The 25,428-nt window shown below is 52.2% G+C and overlaps 1 protein-coding gene across 1 annotated transcript; it reads right to left on the bottom strand.

Moving 5' to 3' along the window:
- Positions 1 to 652: 652 nt before the first annotated feature.
- C10H3orf70 (chromosome 10 C3orf70 homolog) lies at positions 653 to 21,396 on the bottom strand. Its single transcript, XM_032119813.1, has 2 exons — positions 21,055 to 21,396; positions 653 to 3,782 (listed from the first exon to the last, which is right to left on the bottom strand). The coding sequence occupies exons 1-2, from the start codon at positions 21,227 to 21,229 to the stop codon at positions 3,229 to 3,231; spliced, it is 729 nt and encodes a 242-aa protein (XP_031975704.1). The 5' UTR covers positions 21,230 to 21,396; the 3' UTR covers positions 653 to 3,228.
- Positions 21,397 to 25,428: the final 4,032 nt, after the last annotated feature.

Here is a 25,428-nt window from a genome sequence, read left to right as displayed (position 1 = left end):
CAAGGGCCAGAGGGTGGGTGTGAAGGGCACTGATGGTCACAGAACCTTTAGCACTTTGCTCTCAGCACTGCAACCCAGCATTGGTGGGGTTTCTGTGCTGTCACACACACGTCTCTTCCCCCTGCTCTCTTTGGCGCTGGCACTTGGGTGTTTCCAGGTGCCCTCGGGGTCCCAGCTGCTTCCAGAGCCCAGCACCAGGCAGGTGTTGCTCTCCCCGCACACAGAACTCCAGTGGCTGATCGGTGCAGGGCTCATGCAGAATGGCAGGAATGTGGGGCAGCACGGCTGCCTCCAAGGAACACAGAAGCACCGGGTGTTGTGCAGAGCTCAGCTGGGCAGGAGCAGTGCCCTGGGGCCCGAGGTGCCCTGTGTGCTCACCTCCTGCCCATGAGCAGAACTACCCTGGCCTGTGTCCAGCCTGCAGCCACACAGCAGCTGGGGCAGCTCTTTCCAGGTGAGCCAGCGCTGGGCCATGAGGCTGCCCACCAGCCCCAGCACGTTCCAGGGCCTGGTGTGCTCCCATGGGTATTCCCCTTCTCTGCCTGGCTCCGGGGCTGCCATCTGAAGCTGTGAGCAGCTCTTCCTTTGCTGGAAGTCCGGGAATGTGTCTCTGTAGCATGGAAAGCACGCAGGCAGTTAGGACAAGCAGAAGGCCAGTTGTTCAGTATTTTATTCAAGAGGAAATATACACACACCTCTCCCTGGCAGGGGGAGCAGCCAGCCCAGGGCACAGCTGCGACGGCACGGCCACGCCCGGGTTTGTGCAAAGGAAGGAGCCCCGTTTCCGTGGGAGCGTTCCCGATCCCGAGCCGGCTGTGGGATGGAGCAGGAGATCCCCGCGGCTGGGCCCTGCCTGCCCTCGCCAGCAGCCCCGGCACTCCCCAGAGCGCCGCTGACATTTTCCAGGAACAACAGAAGGAAGAGGCAGCTTATTGTGCTTAAGACATCTGAACAAATCCTGGGTAGGAGACACTCACAGCTTGTGGGTATTGCTAATTACTTACAGTTAAGAAAGAATGGATCCTGACAGGGGGCCTGTGCCGTGTCTGCCACCAGCACCCCCGAGGTCACCGCCGGTGCCCGGGTGGGGCTGCGGCTCTGCTCGCCTGCAAACAAGGCGAGCTGTGCCGGGCAGGGGGTCCTGCTCACCTTCCCTGCCCTTGGTGCCCCAGGGAGAGCTGGCAAGGAGCACCCTGCCCTTGGGAAAGGCCCTGCTGCGCCAGCCCACCCATCCTGCCTGGGAAGGAGAAGCCGTTCCCAGGGCAGGAAGAGCCACCTTCTTTCCGGGAAGAAAGCTCAGCCAGGCCAGGCAGGAGAGTGAGCTCATTCAGCTCTCAACTTGGGTTATAATTGAAAGGTTAAATATGAATAAATGCTGTAGGTTTATATATGTTTCCTTCTACCTATGGAATGTGTCTGAATGGTCCAAAGACACCAAAATGTTGTTAGAAACTGTAGTTAGCCAAGAAAGACAACCCTGCCCTTAAAAATTAAATAAATCCTATTTAGTTTTACTACAGCCTTTGTTTAAATGCCCTCAGAAAAACCGAGTATTTTCAAGTGCCTTGTGAGAATGTATCTGTTCATGCAATGGCCCAAGTTCCTTGTTTCACAAGCATTGCACATTTTTATGTAAGTCATCAAAACTATAAAACCTATTATTTTTGTCCGAAAGTCTTAGTCTAAAAAGTACAGCATTACTGTGTATCCACCCATGGAAACTCCCAGACACGTGCATGTGCACAGACACACACTGTTGCCTAAATGTCTTCTAAAGATACTGATTACAAAGTGTATAAAAGTGGGAACACATTGTCAGGATACAGTGAGAGATGAGCCATCCTCTACCACAGACTATAATCTAGGATCAGTCACTAACTGTACACGTTTATACAGCCTTGGATTCACCAGGGACTTCTGAAACGCAAACAGCAACTACACAAAGAACGGCAGTAGCGCTGCGGGAGCACAGGAGTTACTGGCTCCAGCTCCCTGCAGCTGCTGGAATCTGAGAGCGACTTTTTTGTTTCCTTCAAGCGCGGCGGAAACCGAACCTCCTGTGAGACAGCTCCGCTACCAGCCGGGTGAGGGTCCCCTGCTCCGACCCTGCTCCTGGGCTGGGAGCCACGGAGCAGGAGCCAAAGCCTCCTCTCTCCACTAGGATGACCTCAGGCTGTATTTTAACAAGCTCACACGCCTCCGAGCCCGTGGGCCACCTCCCAGGGGCATCTCCACGCTGTCCCCAAGCTCTGCCAACACAGTGGTGTGGCTGGTAGAATTCTGTTTCTTTAAACTTTGTTATTCTTCAGGCAAATGCAAGCCCTGAGGCTGTTTGGTCCTGAGTGTCCGGCACCAAAGAGCCCAGGAGGAGGCAGAGGCGGAGCCAAGGGCGGGTGTTCGGAGGTAGTCGCTTCCTTCGCCTGTCCTGGTACTCCCCAGTCCAGTGTGGTATTGGTTAGATGGCCATGCCCCACCTCTGCCTGCTCCCCCTCCTGCCCACCTGCAAAAGCCAGACCCCCTTCCCAAGATCCAGGCAGAGAAAAGGGACCAGCTGGATTCAGGCAACTCATCCCCCTGCAGAGCATGAGCTACCTTCTCAGAAGATTTCAGAGCCTGGCCTACCCTCAGCAGCTGCTCAGTGCATAGCCTGGAGAAAAGTTGGAGGCACTTTGTGCATTCTCTAGCCTGCCATTCCAACCTGCTGGAAGCGTGGTGCCGACAGCCTCGGAGAAGGGTCACACCAGCACCAGGAAGAGGCCGGACAAGGCGCCAGGACAGACAGAGACGGGAGAAGCCTCGTGTAGCTGTTTGAGAAAGAGTAAGGGCACCTCGGTTTGCTGCTCCAGGCACGCACCCCCCGTGCTCTGAGGGCTCCCTGCCAACAACCCGACAGGTGGAAACATCTCGAGTGGCACGTCCTCGTGTGAGAAGCTGTGTGGGGGTAACCCAGACCAACAAAAGGGCCTACTTCTGCTAGAAAAGTCTTAAGATTTGTCACTACCTTACGTGCAGACGTGGGAGAGCTGATCAGGCTGAGAACGTGTTAAAATTGCTCAGGCTGTTGCTAGTTCACCATATGTAAGTCCTGTGACCGCGCTCCCATGACAGGAATCTGAAATATCAAGTGCACTGGAAAAAAGGGATTGTCAGAAAAAACGGAAAATAGAAATACTACAAAAGCAACATTACTGAGAAGGAAGTGGACTGAGCCGATGCCGACTTGTGTGGTTACACAGTGGTTTCTATAGTCTCAATCACTTCCATCTCGCATTGCGAGGGCGACAGGAGCGGGCATTCGTCCGGCTCCCAGCTGCTATCCGGGCTATAATCTTCCTCTGAGCTCAGCTCGGCCACCCCCTCCGTGTCCTCGTCACACGACTCCACGTAGTGAACCCCCACGGCGTTGATGCCGGAGTCCTCGGAGCTGGAGGGGGACGAGCAGTGCTCTGGTTTTGGTGTATTGCTCTCCTTTGTGATTAAGGCATTGCGGACGGAGCCCTCGTCGGGCTTTGCCCTGTGCGGGGCGGGCGGCTGGCGCTGCACGTAGCACATCTTGCCGTTGATGCACTTGACGCGGTAGTTGTCGATGAACAGGTCGGCGATGGTGCAGAACTGCGGCGCCTCGGGCGGCAGCGGCGGCTGGAAGGCGGGAGCGAACTTGAGGAAGTGCTCGGTGAGCGACACCGAGATCTGGATGGTGTTGGGGGACTCCCGGGGCCGGACGGGGATCTCGGTGCTGGGGAGCTGCTCCACGGGCGTCATGGGCTGGTAGACGTATTTACCTGTGGGGACACAGAGGAGCAGCGTTTAAAGGTTGCTGCCTTTGAGTCAGAACCGAAGCGGTGACGTTGACACCCTCGGACACCACCAAGAGTTCCCTGCTGGCAGCAGCCGCTGCTTCTCTTGTGGCCTCTCCAGGTATGGATCCTGTGACACCTCATGCTGCAGGTAAGCACTGCCTCCTGTACCCCAGGGCTGCTCCTCTCCCTGCCCCTGCCTCGAGGACAGCTGTAGGACATGACTAACTCTGGAGAATTTACTCCAGGGGCACAACTCCATAGCCATGAAGGGGGAAAGATGCCAAATCTGCCCACCCCACCCTCTAGGAGAAAGGAAACTGATGAGATTCTCAGAGGCTTTTTTCCCCCCACTGAACATGTCATGTAAGTTCTAGCTTACATCTTTGCTACAATGATCAAAATTTTAATACATCATTATTATTCCAGTGAGTCTCCTTGCATGTGTTTCCATGTTCTTTGTTTCTTATAAATCGTGTTCTTCCATATTATAAACCAGGAGTTCATACATGACTACAACTAGAATTTTAAGGCAGAAAATAAGGGAATTTCCAAGCTTTAGAAATGCTTTTGGCACCTTGATTATCTGGTTAAGTAGTAAGAAAATAGGATTATGTTGGTTATATTGAGCAGAACAAAGTGTGAACTGAACATCTTCACTAAAAGAAATAAATAAGAGAGCAGAAAATTGGGACTATGTCAGGAAAAACTGAGAAACCCGAGGCTATGCCTAAGACTGTAAACCGCTGCATTTTATTTGCATGAAGCCTCTGAAAGATTCATGTCTCCCCAGGGGCTCATCCGGTGGGAAAGCACAAATTTCCAGAAGCCCTGTGAGTAGTGGGGCTGTCGGAAGAGTTTTGCTGCACGCGCGGCAGATCCTGCTTTGCACAGGCAGCAAATGCACCAAAGCACGGAGGGGCTGTGCGGGTGCTTGGAGCTCTCCAGCTGAGGGGCAGAAAGCTCCTGCATTAAGGAAGGCTGAGTGCTGGTGTGTTTCCATCTCAGAGGTCGGTGCAGCCTTTCCCCCTGAATCACCCGCTCCTTTGGAACATGGCAGAACGGCTCGCGTTGGGAGGCACCTTAAAGATTCACGGAGTTCCAATCCCGCTGCCCTGGGCAGGGACACCTCCCGCCAGACCAGGTTGCTGCAAGCCCCAGGGAAGGGCTCGCTCCCCCTGCAGCGCCTCTCTGCAGCAGAGCATCCCCCGAGGCTGGGGATCCCTCCCGGCCCTGGGAAGAGCTGTGCCGGGGCACACGCACAGCCTGAGCTCTGCCAGCTCCAGGACGTCACCGGGAACCTCGAGCACCGGGAAGGCTTCTCCCACCCCGCTGTGCTGTTGGAAGGGAAGGCTCGTGGGAAAGTCGGCTGGGACTTCCACGCCCCGTAGCCCAAGGACAGGGAGCACAGCAGAAAGGCCTCGGAGCCGAAGGAAGAGCTCTGGAGCGTGGGAGAGGCTCCAGGCACGACGAGGGAAGAGCCCACCCGTGTGCCATGGGAGGAGAGCGCAGACAGAGCTGGCAGCAGAGGGAAGTGTGTGAATGGCTTTGACCAGCTCCCCTCGAATACCTCCTCCAATGTTTTCTCCCTACGATCTGTGGAATGGTAATTGTTAACAAAGCCACGGGGAAAGCTCAGTGACAACAAATCGAGCTTTTCTCCTGTCTGCTTATGGCTGGATGACAGAAAACACAAAGCCATCCTCTCCACTTGCCATCTCTTTACCATGGTGGAGTTCCTAAACCTGCTGTGTGACTCAGAGGAATGAGTGCTGGCATCCAGCAGCTGCGTGCTCCAGCCACAGGCAGAGCACAGCTCTCACTGCTCCAGCACAGATCCGTGGTTCTGGCGGTCTCTGAGCGATGGGGTCCCTTGGAGGTTTCTCAAATCTCGTGGACAGAACTTCCCTAGGAAGCTCCTCACCTTCACAGCCACAGCAGCAGCCCACGGCTTCCTGCCATCTGCTGCTTCCCAGAAATCCTTCTGTGAAATTAGTGAACATTAAATATGCCACTGCCTTGCAAAGCCCCACAGCTGATGATTACTGTGCTCCTGGCTGGGATAGTGTCTGATGAATTCAGCTCATGGAAACTGAAGTGCAGCCTGCCCTTGCCTGAAACCATGACGCTCTATTTACCCATAGATTTGGAGTGCTTCTGTGTGGGCTCCTTTGACAACCAATGATAAAATAAAACCAGATACTGGTGAAAAATATTTCTTCAACTCAATTCTGTGCCACCTCTGTTTGAAGAGTCCAAGGAAGGGTCCAGTGAAGATTTTACCAGGAGGAAGAACAAAGGTGTCTGTACAAGAGGACTCTGTTTTTCCACTTAAAACAGCCACCACGTGCTGGCAGAAGGATGTTGGGAATAAAAAGCAATGGATTTAAGCCGAGGAAGCTTACAGCACAGGCATGGAATGGTAAAGCAAAGCCTCCTCAGTTTGACTTTTTTGGTGTTTGTTTTTCCCCTTTTGGGAAAAGAAGAGGAGCGGCAGCCGGGGCAGCCAAGGAGCTGCTGGAGCTCAGCTGGTTGCTCCTCCACCGCAGCAGCTCCCTGCGTGTCTCGGGCTGCCCCACTGGCACTAATTCCAGGGCAGGAGCAAAGAGCAGCCATTCCCTGAGCACAGGATTTCAGAGCCTGTCTGTGTGACCTCCGGGGCTGGAACGTTCCTCACGTGCCAAGGACAAGCTCTGCCAGGGTAAAGCAGGAATCAGCCAACACACAACAAAGAGAATTTTCCACGTTAATTGATTTCTACATTTCTTTAGAATTCTGGTATAAGTTTGTCAAGTCTTAGCTGTTTTTAGAGGCAATTTTAGACAGATTAAACTTGTGTCAAAACATGACCAGGTGCTCAGAACTGGGGCTGTCAGATTGGATCACGGACAATGCTGTGCTCACAGCCTCAGCTACCACTCCTCACCCTACATAATGCATGGAAACACCTCAGCCAGGATGCAGCCTATGAAAAATAAATGCAGAAATTAGAAATAAGATTGCCCCTCACCCCTGCAGCTTGCAGGATTCCCAGGGCTGGCTTTTTCACTAGAAATGCCCCTAGAAGCACAAGTCCCCAGGTTCTCTTATAATCCATCTCAATCTGATCAAACACCCGTGGAAATCAACAGCAATAGTTTTGCTGACTCTGAACAGCTGGCAACAGTCTGTGATAGAACAGTACTTTGAGCACCTATTCTGATCCATCCCATTTAATACACTAGCTCAGAACTTACTGCCTATTTATTCCAAGTCAGCTGAAGGACTCTGTGACTGCTCTGTGCTGATGAACGCTCCTGTAAATGACAGTGTTCTGCACAAATACAGATGTCACACAAGACACCTCATCCCAAGCTGTTTCCTGGGTCACTTCCCCACCACTGCCTATGCGGAAGGCGGTGAACGAAAACTACTGCACATGTCAAACACAAACTCCAAATCCTGTGAAAAGAAATCTGCTGCATTTGCAGAAGTCTGGGAAGTTCTTGTGCACTTTAAGAGCTGCTGTGAGGAGGTGTCACAGTTCTGGCTCTGCACTTCCACCACCGTGGCAAAAGGGCTCAGGGGAAACAAGAGCCTGCTCCTCTCCTGGAAACAGCAACTGTGTCTGTGAGATCAGGCTCTGCCAGAATGACTGCCATGGTAAGTCTTGGCTGTCCATGACAGCCACTGCCTGACAGGTGAGAGGATGAAATGAGAGACCCCAGAAACAGGTCTATAGGCTATTTGTCCCCAAGCCTGCTCCATGCTAGGGGCATTATCCCCCACCATCACTGCCCCTCTGTCTGACCCCTCGCAGTGACAGCAGCCTGTGCACAACGAGAAAGGGACGATTGTTTCTCTGTTTCTTCAGCTGGCCCTTGTGCCAGCACACAAACCAAATCCTCAGGGACCTGGCACACGCTACAGCCAGTACTCAACTGCAGAACAACTATTCAAATATGTCCAAGGAAGTGAGTGCTGGGCAGTGCTCATCTCCCTGTTGCTCTGTGCACAGGAATAGGATTTCTATTGCCAAATCGGATGGATGCTGTTCCCCAAAGCCTTGGCTCCATGCCTCCACTGAGCCTGCCAGCAGGCTAAGGCAGGATCCAGCAGAGCAGGGAGCTCTATCATCACCTGCACACCTCCAGCAAACTCAGGCAACTCGGAAAATTTTTTACTTTTGTGGCACTGTTAACCAGAACAACGTGGCTGATTGACTGGAAGCTGTATTAGAGAGCCTCCTGCTTCCAAAACCCCAAACCAAGCCTTGGGAAACAAGCCACGAGGTCACATCTCTGATTTTTTGCTAATTGGGCAGTCTGCATGCATCCTCACCAAACAGACACAAAACAGCAGCAATTTCCGTGGCTAATACAAAATAACCATGAAATAAGCAGAGGTGCTGCTGGAAAATTTTCTTTTCCACTTCCCTCCATCCCAGCATTCTGGTTTACCTCTAACACTCATTAATGTGTTTGGCATATTGAAAAAAAAAAAGAAGTCCAGCTTACAGGAGGGAGGTTTCTCATAAATTCTCCAGTTTTACCCTCTCAAGATGCTACCTTGGAGGACTTAGTCCTAATAAATAACACCATGAATTGCACTGCACTTCAGAAAATGGTAAGAGAGAGCTGTGGATCTTACGAGTCTAAGTCAGCAATACGTACCACAGGTATTTGTTCACATGCAAGGCATTTAGACATCTATTAACTCAAAGATAAAATCTTTTTTTCATATGTATTCTTCCCCTTGCAGCTGCTGGAACAAATATTTCTACAGCCTCCCATCTGCCAGCTCATCTATCTCCAAAAATCAGCAAGGTTAACGAAGACCTGCTACTTGCAGGCTATTGAACGTGGCCTGGCTCAGCTTAGGAACTGTTCCCACGTGGGCTGAGCACTTGTGGAAGTCCCAGGCAGAGGTGGGCTGAAGGTGAACTGGCTCTGGTCCCATGGAATCTCCATGCCTTTGGCTGTGGTGGATGCTCCAGAGGGGCTGGAGCTGTGACCCCAGGGCACAGTCCATGGCTGCCACAGGCCCCCAGTGAGGGTGGGGAGGGAGGTGTCCTGTTCACCAGCAGGGAGCTGCTCCCTAAACGCCGGTGACTTGGTGCTGCCCGAACATACACCTGGGTAACAGCACCAGCTATCCCCCCCTGTGAAGTCCAAGGGGATTCTCACTCCAGCTGTGCCAGACTTTCCTACTGCCACTTGCAACCCTGCCAAAAAATTCAGCTCACACGGGAGGGGAATTGGTCCCACTCTGGAGAACATAAAAACCCTCTAATTAAATACCACACAGCTCTGAAGGAGTGAAGGCAAAGGAAGCATTCATAATGCATGTGTGACAGGAGACAGCGCTGCCTTGGAGGGGTTCCACATTATTCCAAGGAGAGCTCCCTGCACAGCTGTTCTGTGTGTGGAAAGCTCGGAGCTGAGCTTCTCGAGCACTGGCTTTCCTCACAGCAAGAGATGGAGAACAACCAAGTGCTCTTCCAGCAGCACTTGCTCCACATCTCCTGGGCGTGGCAGGAGAGCTGGGTCTGGCTGTGGGGAAGCGCAGTGCCCATGGCAGCTGTCTGGCAGGTGGGCACAGCTCCGAGCTGCAGGGGTGCCCTGCCGCCGGCGGTGGCACAGCGGCCCCAGGACAGTACAAAGGTTGTCACGCCCACCTGGGTTTCCAGGGTCCCCCAGGGCAGTGGGTGGCACAGGTTCTCCAGCCCAGCCTGAGGGCACGGGAAGGGAGCGGGTATGGATTCACCGCTGGCACAGCAGAACCTTGGGGCAGGGGAGGGTTTCCTCCTTCACTGACTGAAGCAAAGCTCGCTGCACACCCTGGATTAAACACACCACAGGTTTATGGAGGGCACTCGGCACCCTCAGCCTGCTGGAGGTGCCCATCACGCCTGTTGTTGCCAAGTGCCCAGCAGAGCAGAGTTCCATCCGGAAGTGTGATGGTGGGCTGGGCACCTACCTGGGGTTGTTGCCTTCCAGCCCTGCCAGCTGAACAGTGGACAAAATGACTGCTCTGGCCTTCCTCCTCCTCCTCCTCTCTCCAGTTACATGCACAGCTTGGAACAACAAACCCTTGCAAACAGAGGTTGCCCTACCCATAAATACTCACCGAGGACTATCACAACTCCAAACTACACTTAGAGCACAGTTCTGACTTTTCCAGAGGGGCGACAACAAATGGAAGGAGAAACCTGGAGCACATTTACAGATGGCACATGTGAAAAACCCCACTGCTCGCCCAGCCTGCACTTCTTTGTGATGTGTGGAACAGACATCACGTCATACGGGCTGCGTGGTGACCGTAAGATGTGGAATGAGCCACCAGAGGAAATGGAAAACATTTCAGGACACTGAGGTACTGCCAGATTTACAGGCTCAAGGAGAGCTGAACTGGGCCATTGGTGGTTATAATAATGCAAAACTGAAATGATTGTCCACCTTGAAGAAGCCTCGTAGATAAAGATATGCAGCACCTCGGTGCAAGTGATATTTCTGCCTTGCACTTTGTCCGAAGAACTTTGAAAAAGCACTGAGATTGCTCAAACAAATTTCTAGTGTGGGGAATGCAAACAGAACATTCCGCATACCTGCAGGAATTCTGGCAGAACTAGAAGGCCCAGTAAGGGATCACAGAAGAGACTCCAAGGGCACAAATCAACTCAGCAAAGGAACAACAGAAAAAGAAGGCACGCAGCAGGACCTGAGCAGGCTGGAAGTGCAGCAGGAAGGGCTGGCAGGCTCTGCCCTAACAGAAATGTATCACTGCAAAGGGCTCCTTCTCACAGAAGCACCTCCATCCGAGCACTAATGAGTCCATCCCATTCCAGACCCCAGCCAAGCACAGGGAAGAACCAGTGCAGCAATGTTTTGGCAGTGGCTGTCCAGGAGCAATTCCATACAGCTGCCAGCTCTCTCCTGTGGAGGAGCGGTGTTCCCTCCCTGCTGTGCAGCCAGACAGCTGTGCCAGCCCCTGACTCGACGTTTTTCACAGGAAACCAACACAGAGGGGGAAAAAAATCAGAAAGTTTTTCCCTCATCAAATTTGTATTTTAATGCCCTTTTGTCTTGATCTGTTTTAAATACAAAAAGGATCATGACAGTACATGCTGTGAGCTGTCTAAGCCTTTGAGGAGTTTCTGTGCACATCAGCTTAAGAGCAGGTAACGCTTAAATGCAAACAGACCCTGGAGCTTCCTCCATCATCCCTGCTCTTCCCTCTCACTGCTTACACGGATTTACTGGACTTAAAGCAAAAACAACCCTGAAGGCTTGAGGGATGTTCCATGCAGCCATAAACCCTCTTACAGGGGCCGAATTTGCTCACTAACCCTTGTACGGGAACAGAGTACCAGCCCCCAAAAAGGCAGTGAGCAGCAGCACACACCACGTGTGTGTTCTGGAGGAGCTCTTTCCTTTCAGTATCTGGAGAATGTCACCCATACCACAGGTGCTCCTAACCCCAGCTCCATGCTGGGTTCCAAAAACACGGAAGCACAGGCATGGAAAGCGTGGCACAGCCCTGGTTACATCCATCAGCATGGCAGCTGGGCAACACTACCCAAGCTCTGAATCCAAGGATATTCATCTTCCAACATCCCTTCCCAACCCACCCCCAAAGGCCAGAACAGCCACTTCTTACACATTCCCCTGAGAAATTTTATCCCCCAAGTTACACTAGATATTTTTAAAATTCAGTAGAGAAAATAGCAAAAAAATGGCTTAGTGCTAAATATTTATTCTACAACCCCATCCCTGTGCACCATCTGCTCAAGCTTCAGCAGCCCATGGTTTCCATGCAGCCAGTCAGTGTGCTGATATGGAAACAAAGCAACATAAGCACAGCTCCATGTCAAACTACCCAGAAAACCATGGCATTGCCTGGCAATCAAAGGCACTGGAGGCACAAGATCCAGTTGTCTTCCAGGTGCTGCAGGGGGCACCCAGAGCTTCTGCATGTGATGCAATGCTTTCTTGGGAATTCTCAAACAAGCAGAACAGCTCACCAGGCCCTTGAAGGAAAAGTCCTCTCCAAAGACCTGCACTCTGCACCCACAGGGGACAGCTGGGGCAGGAGGTTGGGTTTTGCAGCTTGGAATAGATGCATCTCTGTGGCCACAGAGTTTTCCTGGTGGCTGACTGGAGAAGCAATGGCCCATGGGATGTGCTGTACCTGTGCTGCTCCCTTCCTGTGGCCAGAGCCAGGATCTCCTGCTGGCACATCATCCGTGCAGTGGCTGTGTGGGAGCAGGAGCCTTCAGGCTGGACAACAACACATTCCTCAGTGCTGGGAACAGGGTCCTTATTCCCAACACACTCTTTTAACCCTCATCCCAGGGCTGTTGCTGGTGCCTCATGCACATCTCCATTCACACACCATTCAAACCAAGCTATTTCTACCACAAGCATCCATTTCTGGGGAATTTAAAGGACTGCTCTCCCTGCTTGCGCCCAGAACACGCCACCACGTGGAGCTGAGGAGTGCAAGTATGGGCACCAACACTCCCATTGGAGTGGAGGGGGATCCAGCAATGCTCTGCATGAACAAACAGAAGCTCAAGTACCACCACTGGAGGTGGAGCAGGTGGGTATCACATCAAGCCATTGTGTCACACAGTGCCACTGCAGGCAAGTGACTTGGAGCACCTGGACAGTGGAGCTGGGAGTACACACAGCTCTCTGCTGTGGCACAGTGAGCCAGTGCTGGCAGAGGTGGGAGCATCGCCCTTGGCTTCACATCCAGAGAGTCAAGATCCCACAGGACCAGCTGGAGAATGGCTCCTGTGCCAGCAGATCAAGGTCTACTGGCACAGGGAGGAAAAACAAAGCAAAAGGTGAGTGTTTCCCTCCACCTGCCCTGCCTACAGCTGGGCTTATGCTGGTGGGCTGCAGGAAGGCTGCAGGAGCTGGTCAGTCCACCCTGCCACACCTGATGCTGTTCCAACCTTTCACAAGAGACCAGGGACACGGAGGGAGGGAGAGAGGGAGAGAGTGAGTGAGAGTGCAAACACCTGGAGTGGGGCTCAGGAAAGCTCTGAAAAGGCTCAGGAAAGCACTGAAATCCAACCAGGCAGGCATGCAGCATGGAGCAGGCAAGCATCCTGCCTGGAATGGCTGCAGGTGTACACCAGTACCAGCATCATGTGGCAGGGAGAGGGACAGCCAGAGCCTGGCACAGAGCTGGGCACAGCAGGGAGTCATTTCAGAGCTGGGTGCAAGTACACAACCAAACAAGCAGCCTCGAGAGCAGACGTGTGGGCTCTCGAGCTCCGCAGCCACCAGTGAGAACAAGAATACAAATGCATGCCTCTTGCTGAAATTGTTTTACAACATAGGTTATGTATAAATTCCAACTGTTACGTGGCCTAAATTAAAGTATGGATATGTTAAAAACAAGGCCCAGTTGCCAAGCAATCAGTTTTCACTCTCCCAGTAGGTTTTTGACTTCCATCTACGTGAATATACTCAACTATCGCCAAAAAAATCTCCAAATTGCACGAACTGCACTTCTTGAGTTCTGTGATCAGTCACTACATAAAAATTGATTAGTGGAAGAATCAAAGCCATTATGAAAACATACCCTGTATCTTGTGGGCAGATAAATTCATGGAGGTGCTAGAAGAAAAACCACAACACATTAAACCAGGATAACTTTATATGCAGAGAGAGAGATGCTCTACCTGGAATCCAATCTACTGTCAACCAGCTTTTGCATTAGTATAAGCTTGTGCCATCCATCAGCAGCTAAGCCCACACTGTCACAGCTCTCGTTCGGGAACATCTTACACTGTTTGTGAGTAAAGCATTTTGCTTTTTGTTCTTTATAGAAACACAGTTTTCTAGTAGAGCCTCACCAGTGTGCAGAAGTAAGTTACCAAGGCTGGCAGTGAGTCATGAAGTGTACAGCAGCACTGGTTAAATTGAGAGCCATTACATAAGAACACCCCAAGATGCCCCTGCTCTACAAGCCCGGCTCTGCTGGTTGCAGCAACACGAGCGGCGACAAAACGTGTTCCTGATGAGCACACAGGTGCTGCCAGGAAATTGGAGGTCCTGTGCCAAGCACCTGAGAGGCCTCTCAGTGCTTCCAGCAGAGCTGAGCAGTGTCAGCTCTGCAGACCCGCAGGATGGAAGTCACAGCGACGACAATCTCGTGACTCAGTCTCGTGGGACAATACAAGGCTATGACCACAGGCTGCCATTTAAGACCCATGAAACATCCGTCAAGAACCACAAGAGGGAGGATGATGTGACAGCAGGCACTTTTGCATCGGGCACTGGCATTAAGCAGGCTCGCAGATTCAAGCTGGCAAACAGATTCCCTCACCTGCAGAGTCCAGGAAGGAAGCCACACGCTCGCCACAGGCACTGAGCTCCATGCAGATTTTATCTTTAGGCTGTTCCTCTGCAGTGAGAAAAGTGCCAGCAGCCTCTCATCAGCAGGAAGCCCCCTGAGCAGGAGCACAGGCCCAGCCCTCACCGTGCAGGATTCAGGACACCCTGAATTCACAGACAACCCCACCAGCTGACGAGACACAAGATTAATAAACTTTTTCTTCAGAAGTACTTGCTTCTGGTAGGAAGCATCCCCAGCCTTGTCCTTTCAGGCTTCACAAAACCAGCACTCAACCCTTCAAGCAGCCACAGAGGAAGGGTGTCAGTTATCTGCTGCTCTCCGAGGCTCTTACCAGCAGATCACTGAGTTTGGGGCAAGCAGATGTAATCCTTTGTGAATTATGCCTCTCAGGTGGACAGACAGATTACAGAACAGCCTCATAGTCATGCATGACAAAGAGTTTTTGGCTGGCAGGAAGTGTTTTGGTACACAGGTCCCTTTTTCTTAGACTTCTGGAGAAAGAAGTGCAGTGATTTCTGTTCAATCACGTATGAGCTGTTCAAGAGTTAGTCCTACGAGACACACTGAGCAAGTAGCCTGAATTCAGAGATTTTCCTGTGGTCTAATTCTGTTAAGTGATATCTGGGCCTTTGTTAATAATAATAGAACATGCATGTCTCTAAACATTATAGTAAGGATTCAAAATGAATGCCAGTAGGTTCTTCCAGAGGCACTGACATTCCCACAGGGTACAACGGATCGACACATGTGGGTTCTCTTAGCAATGGTACATTCATACTGTGATTTCCAGATTGCAACTAAAACCCAAGGAACAAAATGCCATCCGGGTCTGGGATGGTGCACCCATAAAAACTGGCAGTGTTTTTCCTTAGAGTAACTTCAGAATATATTAAGCTGACATTCTTTCCTTGGTTGTGTACAGCTTAGTGAAACGAAGCTGGAATATCATAGCTCTTCAAAATACAGGTGAAGAGAAGATCTTGCACAGCCACAGGCAACAAATCCTCATTAAAAGTCTTTTCCCATTACAAGCTGCAACATTCACCTTTCTGCAGCTCCTGCCTGGCACTCCACATAATGCACAAACATTCTGTCCAGATACATGGACTTAACCGGATGAATGTTCAAATCCTTTTCACAGCAGAAGTAAATTAAAAATGCCTATTTCTCCCAGGATTTGTGGTTATTCTCCCTCTACACCAAGCTATGTTTTCTGGAAATTCCCAGCCCTAGAGCTCCTAGCCCCACTGCTCAACTCCACTTTAGACAGAGTTTTCCATGAAGAAAAATGTATGAGCTCCTTCAAACACTCAGAATTTCAAACATAAGCATGTTACAACTCCCTTTCCCTGTTTATCCAATGAATCAGTCATCAGGATGTAGTTTTGCCCTGTAGAACAGTACTGCTAGAAATTCAAGCTGCCATCACCACTGGCTGCTTCCAGTGAGCTCCAGTCCACATCACCATCTGCAGACAGGGACACACACAGAGCACCAGAGCACTGCTGCCCTTCTGCTCCCTCCTGGACGTGGAAATGAGTTTTGCAGCCACCAAAACCCAACGTAAGGAAAACCCACTGGAACAAGAGCAAGGCTTTTGGAGATGGACAGTGTATGCTGTGCTGCAGAGCGTCCCAGGGCTGCGGCTGCCCCTCTAACATGCAGGGATCAACAGATGCTGGCTGCAGGCAGGCACAGCTCCTCTTTAGACCCCCAAGCCCTATCAGGATGCACCTGAATTCCTCCCCATACCATCTCAGCTCACTTACCAGCTCTGTCAAGGAAAGCAGGGCTGCCTCACTGATTCCCTGTTCACAGTTCCCACGGGCAGACTGGGGTCTGAATAATTACATGGGCTTGGGAGATTGTCAGAGCCCCTGCTGATGGCTTCTGTCGCTGGAGAGAGGGAGAGACACCTTGGAAATGTTGCTGGTGTGCACAGAGCTACAGAAATGCTGCACAGATCACTGTGTGGCAGGGGGAAATGCCTGCACCTGGGCCAGGTGTGTCCCTGCCAGAGAGCAGGCAGGAGCTGCCATGGACACACACCACATCGCTCTCCCTGGAAGAGGTTTAATCGAGGATGGCCTCGACAGAGAACTTTCACCAGCTTTGTGCGACAGACATTTTATTCTTTCACTTTAAAATGTTATAAAAGAAAACCACTAGTGATTCAAGCAGAGAAGCATGTGAGCAGCAGTATCTGCTCAGAGCACACCCAGGTGCACAGTGACTCTGCTGATTTACCTTGTTCCCTGGCTGCAGCTGTGGGCAATGGATAAGGGATAACCCCCCTCCCCTGGTGAGCACACAGCTGGGACTGATGACACCCCAGCCACATGGACTGTGCCTCTGCTGGGTGCCCTCAGACACCATGAGGAAGCAATGGAGCTCTGAGAGCCAAGAGAAACCCTGAGCTGCCTGTTGAGGTGAACAACACATGTAAATATACTCTAGTTCTACATCCCCAGAATACTGCTGGCATGGCCAAACTTAGAGAAGCCCTTCTCCCCAAAATCACCCAGAAAACACGTGCCCTTTGTGGCATGCCACCCATCACACAAACCCATTTTCTCCTCTTGGATGAAAAATGACAGCTCCTTGGATCTCTTGCCAGGCCTGCCTGACCTTGTGCAGCACCTGCCAGGTCTGGCTGCAAACTCCAGCCTAACAGTGGCATAATGTGTGATGCGTGCCAGGAAGGGGGAAGCTACTCCAAGGCACACTTACAGGTGCTATCCATCACCTAGCAAACTGCAAGGGTCAGGGAGCAGGTGCATTTTTTAAAACCTTTCCTGCCACCACGATCTTGTTCCTTGCCTGAGCCTGGCAACTGTGCTCCCTTCCTGGCCACCAAATGGAGATCTCACGCTTTCCCCATGCTTGGTTTGTTTTCTTGTAAAGGGTCCAAACAGCTGAACCTGCAAAAGTGGTGGGACTGAAATTTATTTGCTGCATTTACTTTTCAATATAAGATATGCAAGAGGCTTTAAGGAGCTAAAAGCTTGTTCTTTTGATGCTGAATCAGAGGGGAAAAAAAAGCACAGAAAGGCTAATACGAGGTGGCACAATTACTGTCTATTGATGCAACTGCTGTGGAACCACGATTCATCATGTATTATTGATAATTGCAGCATAATGTACCGAGGGGTTTGCAGGGTGTTTAACAGAATGCAAGATATTCAGATCACAAATGAACCCAGTCGCAACAGAATGCTCTGAATTGTATCAAGCCTGATGTCTTCTCTCACAGCTAATTCTTAGGAAGTAAAATTAGCAAAACACAGTCAAAATCCTGCTGTCAGGTCAGGACGGATGCAAACCCCGAGGATCTGATCCCTTCTGACATAAGCAGGTACCACCTCAGAGCCAGCAGCCTCACAGCCAGCATCAGTGCAAATCACAGCTGCAGTGGAAATCCCGAGGTGAGGAAAGGGAGGCAGGCACCTTGCTGCAGACCTGCCTCTGGCGTGTTTTCTCCAGCTCTGGAAAAAGTAGATCAGAGTAATTTACGGCTCTCAGCTTGCATCTAATAAACTAAACCTCACTAGGCTGTCACAGGGGATGGGAGGAAGGTGAACAGGGGGCTGCCACCCTGGCAAAGGGCATGCACACAGGGCACAGAGGAGAAACGTGGGACAAAACACAGGGGCTGAAGTCAAAGCCACCTCCTGGGCCAACGCCTTCTTCCCTGCTGGGAAAAGGACTCCGAGGCTTGAGCCCTCAACCTGCTTCCACGTGGAGGCTGGAGCCGGCACAGCCTCCCGGCAGCAGCCAGGGCAGGATGCTGCGGACAGCTCCGGCAGCAGGGACGAGGGGCTCCGGCGCTCCCGGGCAGAGCCCGGCGGCTCCAGCGGCAGCCGAGGCAGCCCAGCACCCTCCCATCGCAGCCTCCCCGGGCACACCCGTCCTGCGCCTTCTTCACGCCCTTCTTACGGAGGCTGTCCCCGCGTTCAGAGCTCCCCAGGCACGGACGCGCTTTAGAAAAACACCACACAGGCAAATCTGCTCCCCACCGAGGCTGAAACAGACCGAAAAGGACCTAAAATAAACTCCAGGCTTAGACACAGAAGTCATGCAGGCACGCAGGGCAGCTGAGGCTCTCGGAGCTGTTGGATACACCGAACAGTCTCCCTGCCAGCTATTATTGCCATTTTACGGACAGAGAAACATCCGAGGTAAAGAGAGCGCCTACAGTACTGCTCACTTCCGAGCATGCCAACCTCAATGGCTTTGGGGAATTCAGACTGGGTTCTTTCTCAATTATTCCTTCCATAGCCAAGTGGCTCTGCAACGCTAAATTGCTCCTGTCACTGAAGTAAGCAGATGTGATCCTGAATACACATGAGGAGACGATCTCCTCATCATGGCATGGTGAGTGTTTGTAATTTCTCAGTGTAAGTGCACTTTAACTGAGCTGACATTCTCCAGGACCTTGGCCACTGATGGAAAATAATACTTCAATGGCCCTTTTAATTGATGTAGAGCTTCCTGTACCCCAATACAGCTCTTAAGAGTCACAGAAAAGCACTTTCAAGAACCCTCCGAGGATTCCCAAGTCGGTATTACAGCATTGTGTTTATGGAAGATAACTCCCAATGCTGTTTAATTACATCTCTGACCTCTATACAATTTCCCATTATAGACCTCATTCTTACCCCCTTTAAGTCCAACTCAACTCATTCCACAGGAACAGGATACAAAGAGATCCTTAGCTCTGAAATTTGCATTAGGAAATGAGGGGCAAGAAGGGACCGCGCTTCTCCATGGCTTTCAGAAGATTAAACAAGGCAATGAAGTGTGTGACTTCCCTTAAAATCTTCCATTTAAAATCCTGGTTTCATGAGGCAAAGGTATCCAAATGTTTCCTTAGCCATAAAGGAGGGATTGAGAAGGAAGTCTGTACTTCTTGCAAATGCTATAACTATTTTTAAATCTTACAATTGCCACACGGAAGCAAAGGGTTGGATGGGATCTCAAGTGGTCTTTCCAAGAGGGAAGCAGCTCCATGTAATGCCTAAGACACACCATTCTAAGCCTTCCCTGAAGGACCGTGACTCCTCACCTTCTCAAGTACTCTGTTCCCCTGCTTCCTTTCTCTTTCTAGTTATGATGTTTTCCAGTATCCAAAGCTAAACTCTCCTTGTCACAGGTAAGGGATACCTGGTTATCTGCCACATCTGTGCAGAGCAGGACTCAAACACAGCTTCTCTGCAAGGGCTGCCTTACACTTTGCAAAGCTCATCATCCGTCCCTCCTTCCTCCCTTCCTTTCTCCCTCCCTCAATCTTTTACAGCCCAAACAACCCTTCCTTTTGCACCCCCTTGTAAAGCATATTTTCTAAGCTGATCTCCGCAATCTCCTCCCCAATTCTCCTACTGCTCTATAAAGCGCAACACCCAAAGCTCAGCCCATCAGCCTGGTTTCCTCATCACTGAGCTGAAGAGACTAATTAAATTGCACACTTGCCATGCTCCTGGTAATGCATCCCAAAGCAAAGGCTGGGGTTCTGGGTTTGGCTTTTCTGCCTCACAGACCTCCCGCTGCTGACGCACAGGCAGTTTGTGATCCATCCTAATCCCCAGATCCCTCTCTGCAATGTCGCTTCTCCAGGTGTTCCCAGCTCCATGTTTGACTTCCCAGTGCCAGGACCATTCCCAGATCATTTTGGGTAACATCTCCAGTTTATAAGCACCACTTTGAGCCCTGATCCTGTACTCCAGAGTGCTCATAAGTTTATATATCTTGATGGTGACCACAAATAACTGAGACCAGGGAAAGGTTGGGAAGAATCTAGGTCATAATTTGAGGGCCTTTGTGATATCAATCAAACACCAGTGAGACATCCCTCTCCCTGTGCAGCAGGTACTGTGGCACCTTCTCACACAGACAGTTGTGCCACACAGTACTGAGGGCACAGACAGAAGAAAATCTTTTGTCCTGAACTGCTTTCAAATGAGCCCCAAATCAAGGCAAAATTCCTGAAATGAGTATTTAATTGATATAAAAGCTTGCATCCAAACAAAAGCTGGCTTTTGGGGCAGCCCCTTTTCCCCGTGAAACAAAATTTGCAAAAAGTGCGTGTGAAGGGGAATCCATGTAGGAGACTAAATTACAAGGAGAGATGGCAATAGCAATGGATTTTAAAGGAGAATGGGATGTCAGGAGTCCAGGAACACCTTCAGCAGCACCAAGTAACGTTCACATAAGGGTCCAGTGTTAACCTTGATCATCCAGGCTTTAAGATCTCCAGAACCCAACACAATCCAAGTGCATGGCTCCATCACCATTTCCTGACCTCGCATCAACACGCTGCTGGGAAAGCCTGCTCTTCAAGGCTCTACGTGATTAATTATTCATCAAACTATGTTTGGACATCCACAGTTCAATCTCAGCCTCCATGATTAGATACATCAGGATCTTGAATACCAATATTAAAGTCGTTGGGCGCCTTTTCACCAGAGTTGGCTCAACACTGGATTTTGAAGCTATCTGCTATATATAGCCTAAAGCAGTTACCTCTCTGCTCAAAAGAGTTTATGCCTGTAAAAAGAAAACCATAAGCACCGAGAATGAAGTGGCTGGTACGAAGGAGAGTGGTGCCCAGCCAATGCCACAGCCCACCCTCCGGCCGGCTCACGGGGGCGAGGGGAACTGGGACCGCAGGCCCCAAGAGAACTCTCCGGGCATCGCTGCTACCGCCCCTCCGGGAGCAGCGCCCGAGGTCAGGGTCCCACTGGGGCCGCCTCGGCACGGGCAGCTCCGGGAGAGGGCTGCTCCCGGCCGCGGGACGGGACGGGACAGACAGAAGGGGACGGGCGGTGAGGCAGCGCGCGGGGACCGACAGGACATTCGGGACGGCCGGGACCGCGCGCCCCCGCCCGCGCCCTCGCCCCTCACTCACAGTGGCACCATCCCAGGTGGCAGCACCAGTGCAGGCGGAAGCAGCGGCCGTGGCTGTGGGTGGCGCAGAGCGAGAGCCCGTCGCAGGGCTGGAAGTCGGGTCTGCCCGCGCAGCTGCGGGCGAGCGCCTGAGCCTCGTCCAGCTTCTCGCTCTTCGCCGCCGCCGCCCCGCTCATGGCGCCGCCGCTCCGCCCGCAGCCCCCGCGCCGCAGCGGCCAGAGGAGGAGGAGGAGGAGGAGGAGGCGGAGGAGGTTGAGGACGAGGAGGAGGAGGAGGAGAAGGAGGAGGAGAAGGCGCCGAGCCGCAGCGGGGACCGCCCGCCCGCCCAGCGCCGCGGGGGCAGCGCCGCGGGCAGGGCCCGGCCGCCCGCCCCGCCCCGCCCCGCCCCCGTCCCGCAGCACCGCCCGCGGTACCCCGATGGCCGCATCCCCCGATGGCCGCATCCCCCGATGGCCGCATCCCCCGATGGCCGCATCCCCCGATGGCGCTGTCCCCCGATGGCCGTACCTTCCGATGGCTCTGTCCCCCGATGACTGTGCCCCACGATGGTGACCGTGGTCCCTCACAGCTGTGCCCACGATGGTCGTGCCCCCGATGGCTGTGTGCCCTGGCGGCCGTGTCCCGCGATGGCCATGCCCCTCGATGGCTGTGCCCCCTATGGCTGTGTCCCCCGGGTGGGGGGAGGCTGACCCGCGGGCTGCCCTGCGCGGCGGGGTGAGCCCGGGACGGCCCTTGGCTCGCTGTGGGAGTTCACGGCTTTCCAAAGGCGCTTGCGGCGGCCGGAGCGCACGGGCGGGAGCGGCCACCAGCCCTGGGCGAGTCAGCCCGGCTCCCAGCAAGGGCTGTGGGCCGGCTGCCAGGCTCCCCCGAGCACTGCCCCGGCCATGTGGAGCTCCTCTCCAGACAGCACCGGGCTTGATAAATGGGATCCGGGCATCCTGGCACCGGACAGCAGCCTCCGGGGAGCTTGGGCAGCAGGCAAGCAGCCTCGATTACAGGCGATCTGGGGCGCTCCAAGGGTGCAGTTCTCTGCTGTTCTGTGAGACAGGTGGACACAGATCACCCCTGCAGTGCCAGAGCCAATGGAGCAGGACACTGAGCTGCTTGCATACGTGGCCCGCGGCACAGGCGGGTTTTAGTTGTTTCGTTTTTTTTTTCATGCTACTTAATCTAATTCAGAAACCCATTTCTTTCTAAGCACGCAGTGATTTTAAAAACCCTGATAAACTCTGTCTTTCAATTTGTAAAATAATCAGTAGATATAATTTTGGTTAATAAAGATATGAAAGTGTATTGTTATTTTCCAACAATCATATCTTTAGGCCAAAATTAAAGTTTGGATTTATCTTGAGCCGTGGCTACATTATTTGTTTTCTAACTGTGGTGGTGGACTTGTTTCCCTGCTATGTTTGAAAGAAAATTGCAGTTTTATTGCTGCTCTGGTCAGCACTGGGAGTTGAAGTCAGCTTTCTGTTAGAACAGAAATCAAATGGTCATTTTCATAGTCCCTTATCTTTGTACAATACCCAATAGCTCTATGTCAGAAACGGTCAAAACATACTTATTTTCCTGTGTTCTCCAGAATATTCCCAGACAGTTCATATGGGCTCTGTCCTTGGATAGATCCCAGAGGTGTCCCCATCCTGTACACCCTCCTGAAGATGTGCTGAGAGAACCATTTGCTTCTTGCCAACAAGAAGGGCTTAAGAACAGCCAAGCTGCTGGTGTCTGGCTGTGATCAGCTCCGCACTTTATGGCTCAGACCAAGGGATATGGGTCATAGCTGCAGAGCACAGAGTGGCACTGGGGCTTTGGACCATCTCTGACTGTGATCCCTGACTTGCAGCGCAGACCTGGTGTCTGCAGCCCTTCCTGCTCATCCATGGTCCCCTCCTGCAGCACCTCAGTGCCACATGACTGTGTCCCAGCTGTGCCCTCACCTCCTCAGGTCCGGAATGGCGACACCATTAAACTCAACTTATCTGGCCAGGGGATATGTGCCCCGTTGCACTGAGCAGGGGCTTTGAGCCTCCCTTGGCACTGGTCACCAGGAGTGGAAGACCTTCAGAGGCCTGTACATTTTAAATGTCTCCAGTGTTTATTACACTGGGAAGAGAGTATCCTGACACTCCTGGAGGCTTATCTGCCTTTGTTTTGCTGAAATCCCACTGAAATCTGTAAACATTTAGGACCTTGCTCAGCTGTTCACAAACAGAGGAGAAACTGATTGCAAATCCAGGTGTTTCTTTGACACTGTCCTGATGTCCCCATATTCCCTGGAGCCCACCAGCAGCAAATGAGGGATGCAGCTCAGCTCCCACGAGAACCCTGGCCCAAGGAGACCTGACACTTCTATCTGCTATTCCTCTCCAGCACTGTGTCACCTCCAGAAGTGCTCTCAGACCAGCCCGGGCCGTCAGATCACTTTCAATTCAAAAGAAATAAAGAGGGAAGGTGAACTGTGGGTTACAGAAAGAGGAGTAGGTGTTTCTGGCAAGACCCCAGCACCCCATCCAATTTAGGCGTGCGCTGCAGGACAGCACTTCTGAGCCGCCTAAGGCAGGGATCGCTCTGCCTCCCTTTGAAGGGCCGCGCTGCAGGGACTCTGATCAAAGCTAAGGCAATCCTCCCCTTTGGTGCACTCACATTCGCTACTGTTTTGCACAATGCCTGTGGCTGAGCAGTTAATGGAGGCATCTGCTGCACTGGCAGAGTTCATCGACTTAATTAAAGATATCTAACAATCCTGCAGCTGCATGCGAGAGGCCACGGGTGCTCGCAGGGCCGCCGCTGAATCTTCTCAGACTGAAAGCGAGCACCCCACTGTGCAGAAAGCGCAGCCGTGCAGCCAGACGCCACATGAAAGCAGAAGCAGGGCCCAAAGATTAAGGATGGACTGGAGCCAGCTCGCACTGTGTGTAGCCATGGCCTCACCGTGCTGGGGAACTGTATAACCTCAGCTCACAGATAGCTTGGAATGGTCAGACATGCAGCAAGTGGGCAGAACTGGGGACATTCCTCTCCTGTAGGGATGGTTTTACCTGGAAAACATTTTTAACAGACATTTACTCACTGAGTGAAAATGGTTAATTGGTTTAAAAAGACAGGTACAGGAGGTACTGGAAAACTAATCCTGTACCAAGTGGTTTTCAAGTTCTCTGCACGGGGCTGTGTTCTCTCCTGTTAAATGAAGACACATGTCACTCACGGGCACATTTCTGACATCACTGCACATTTGAGCTGATGGGGACTGTGCAAGGCTGTTGACAACTTACCAAAGAGGCTCACAGAACAGGCTGGTGGCTGCTGCTCAGGCTGCTTGTCAGCAGGCACCAAGGGCTTTGGATCAGGCTGCCGAGCACGGGCGGCTGCCCTGCAGGGCTGAGGGCCAAGGAGCCGTGGTTGCCCTTGGGTGCACTCTGCCCTGCCGGGAGCGCAGCAGGCCAGAGGCCGGGGCTCCCACGCACTGCCCGTGCCCTCCTGGAGCTGGGAATGCGACCTCGCGGCGGCACAATGTCAGCGCTGGCTGCCGGGACGTCAGGCACACAGAGCGATCGATGCCGGGCTGCTTTGGTCGATGTGAATTTACAGATGAACTTCTGTCACGAGAGACATTACTGGTGTGAACAACCTCTGCTCTCAGCAATTCCTAGTGAGGGAAACAGGCCCATCAAAGGCACCAGCACACAGGTGCTGCAGGTGACGAGAAGCATTTCGAGCCCAGGGTAGAAGCTGGTGAGTCTCTGTATCCTGGGATAACATTGCTGCTCCTGAGGAAGGGCATGTCCTCTCCTCTGCAGGCTCCTGCTGCAAGGGAATTGCCCTTTCCCAACTGATCCCCAGTGTGGGTGAACACTATGGAATGAGGCACAGGAGAGGGGAAGTTAGCCTGGGCAAGGCATCATGTCCAGAGCTGATCTGGGGATGACAGGCCTGCCGCCAGCACAACCGGCACTGTTCTGTAACGTGTCACACAGAGCCTGCTCACATGGAAGTAGTGCTTCACCTTTGAGCCAAGCTGGATTGCTCTCAGCTGTAGCACATGAGTGATTTGGGGGGAACTGCCCCAGTTTGCTGGGCCTAGAGTGACTCCTTCTCCAGTCCTGGAGGAAAATCCTCCCTGGAACCAGGCACTTGGGTTGGCTTGTAACTCCTGAAGGGTTTCCTGCCCTCAGTTTTGCTCCCTCACCCACTGGTGGACAGGAGTAGACAAAGGGCAAAATAAAACATATTTAGAAAAAAGAGGCATGTAGCCTTTTCAGACACAAACTCCTCCAGAAACAGGAAAATTACCTCATTCCACCATGTAAAGAAGCAATGGGGAAGAAACAAAAACCAAGCACATTTGCTTTTTTTCTGCTATCCCACATGATAC

The sequence above is a fragment of the Corvus moneduloides genome, chromosome 10 (genome assembly GCF_009650955.1).
Source record: "Corvus moneduloides isolate bCorMon1 chromosome 10, bCorMon1.pri, whole genome shotgun sequence".
Classification (NCBI taxonomy): Eukaryota; Metazoa; Chordata; class Aves; order Passeriformes; family Corvidae; genus Corvus; species Corvus moneduloides.
The sequence above is the reverse complement of the archived record's forward strand: the minus strand, read 5'-3'. Positions and strand labels throughout refer to the sequence as shown.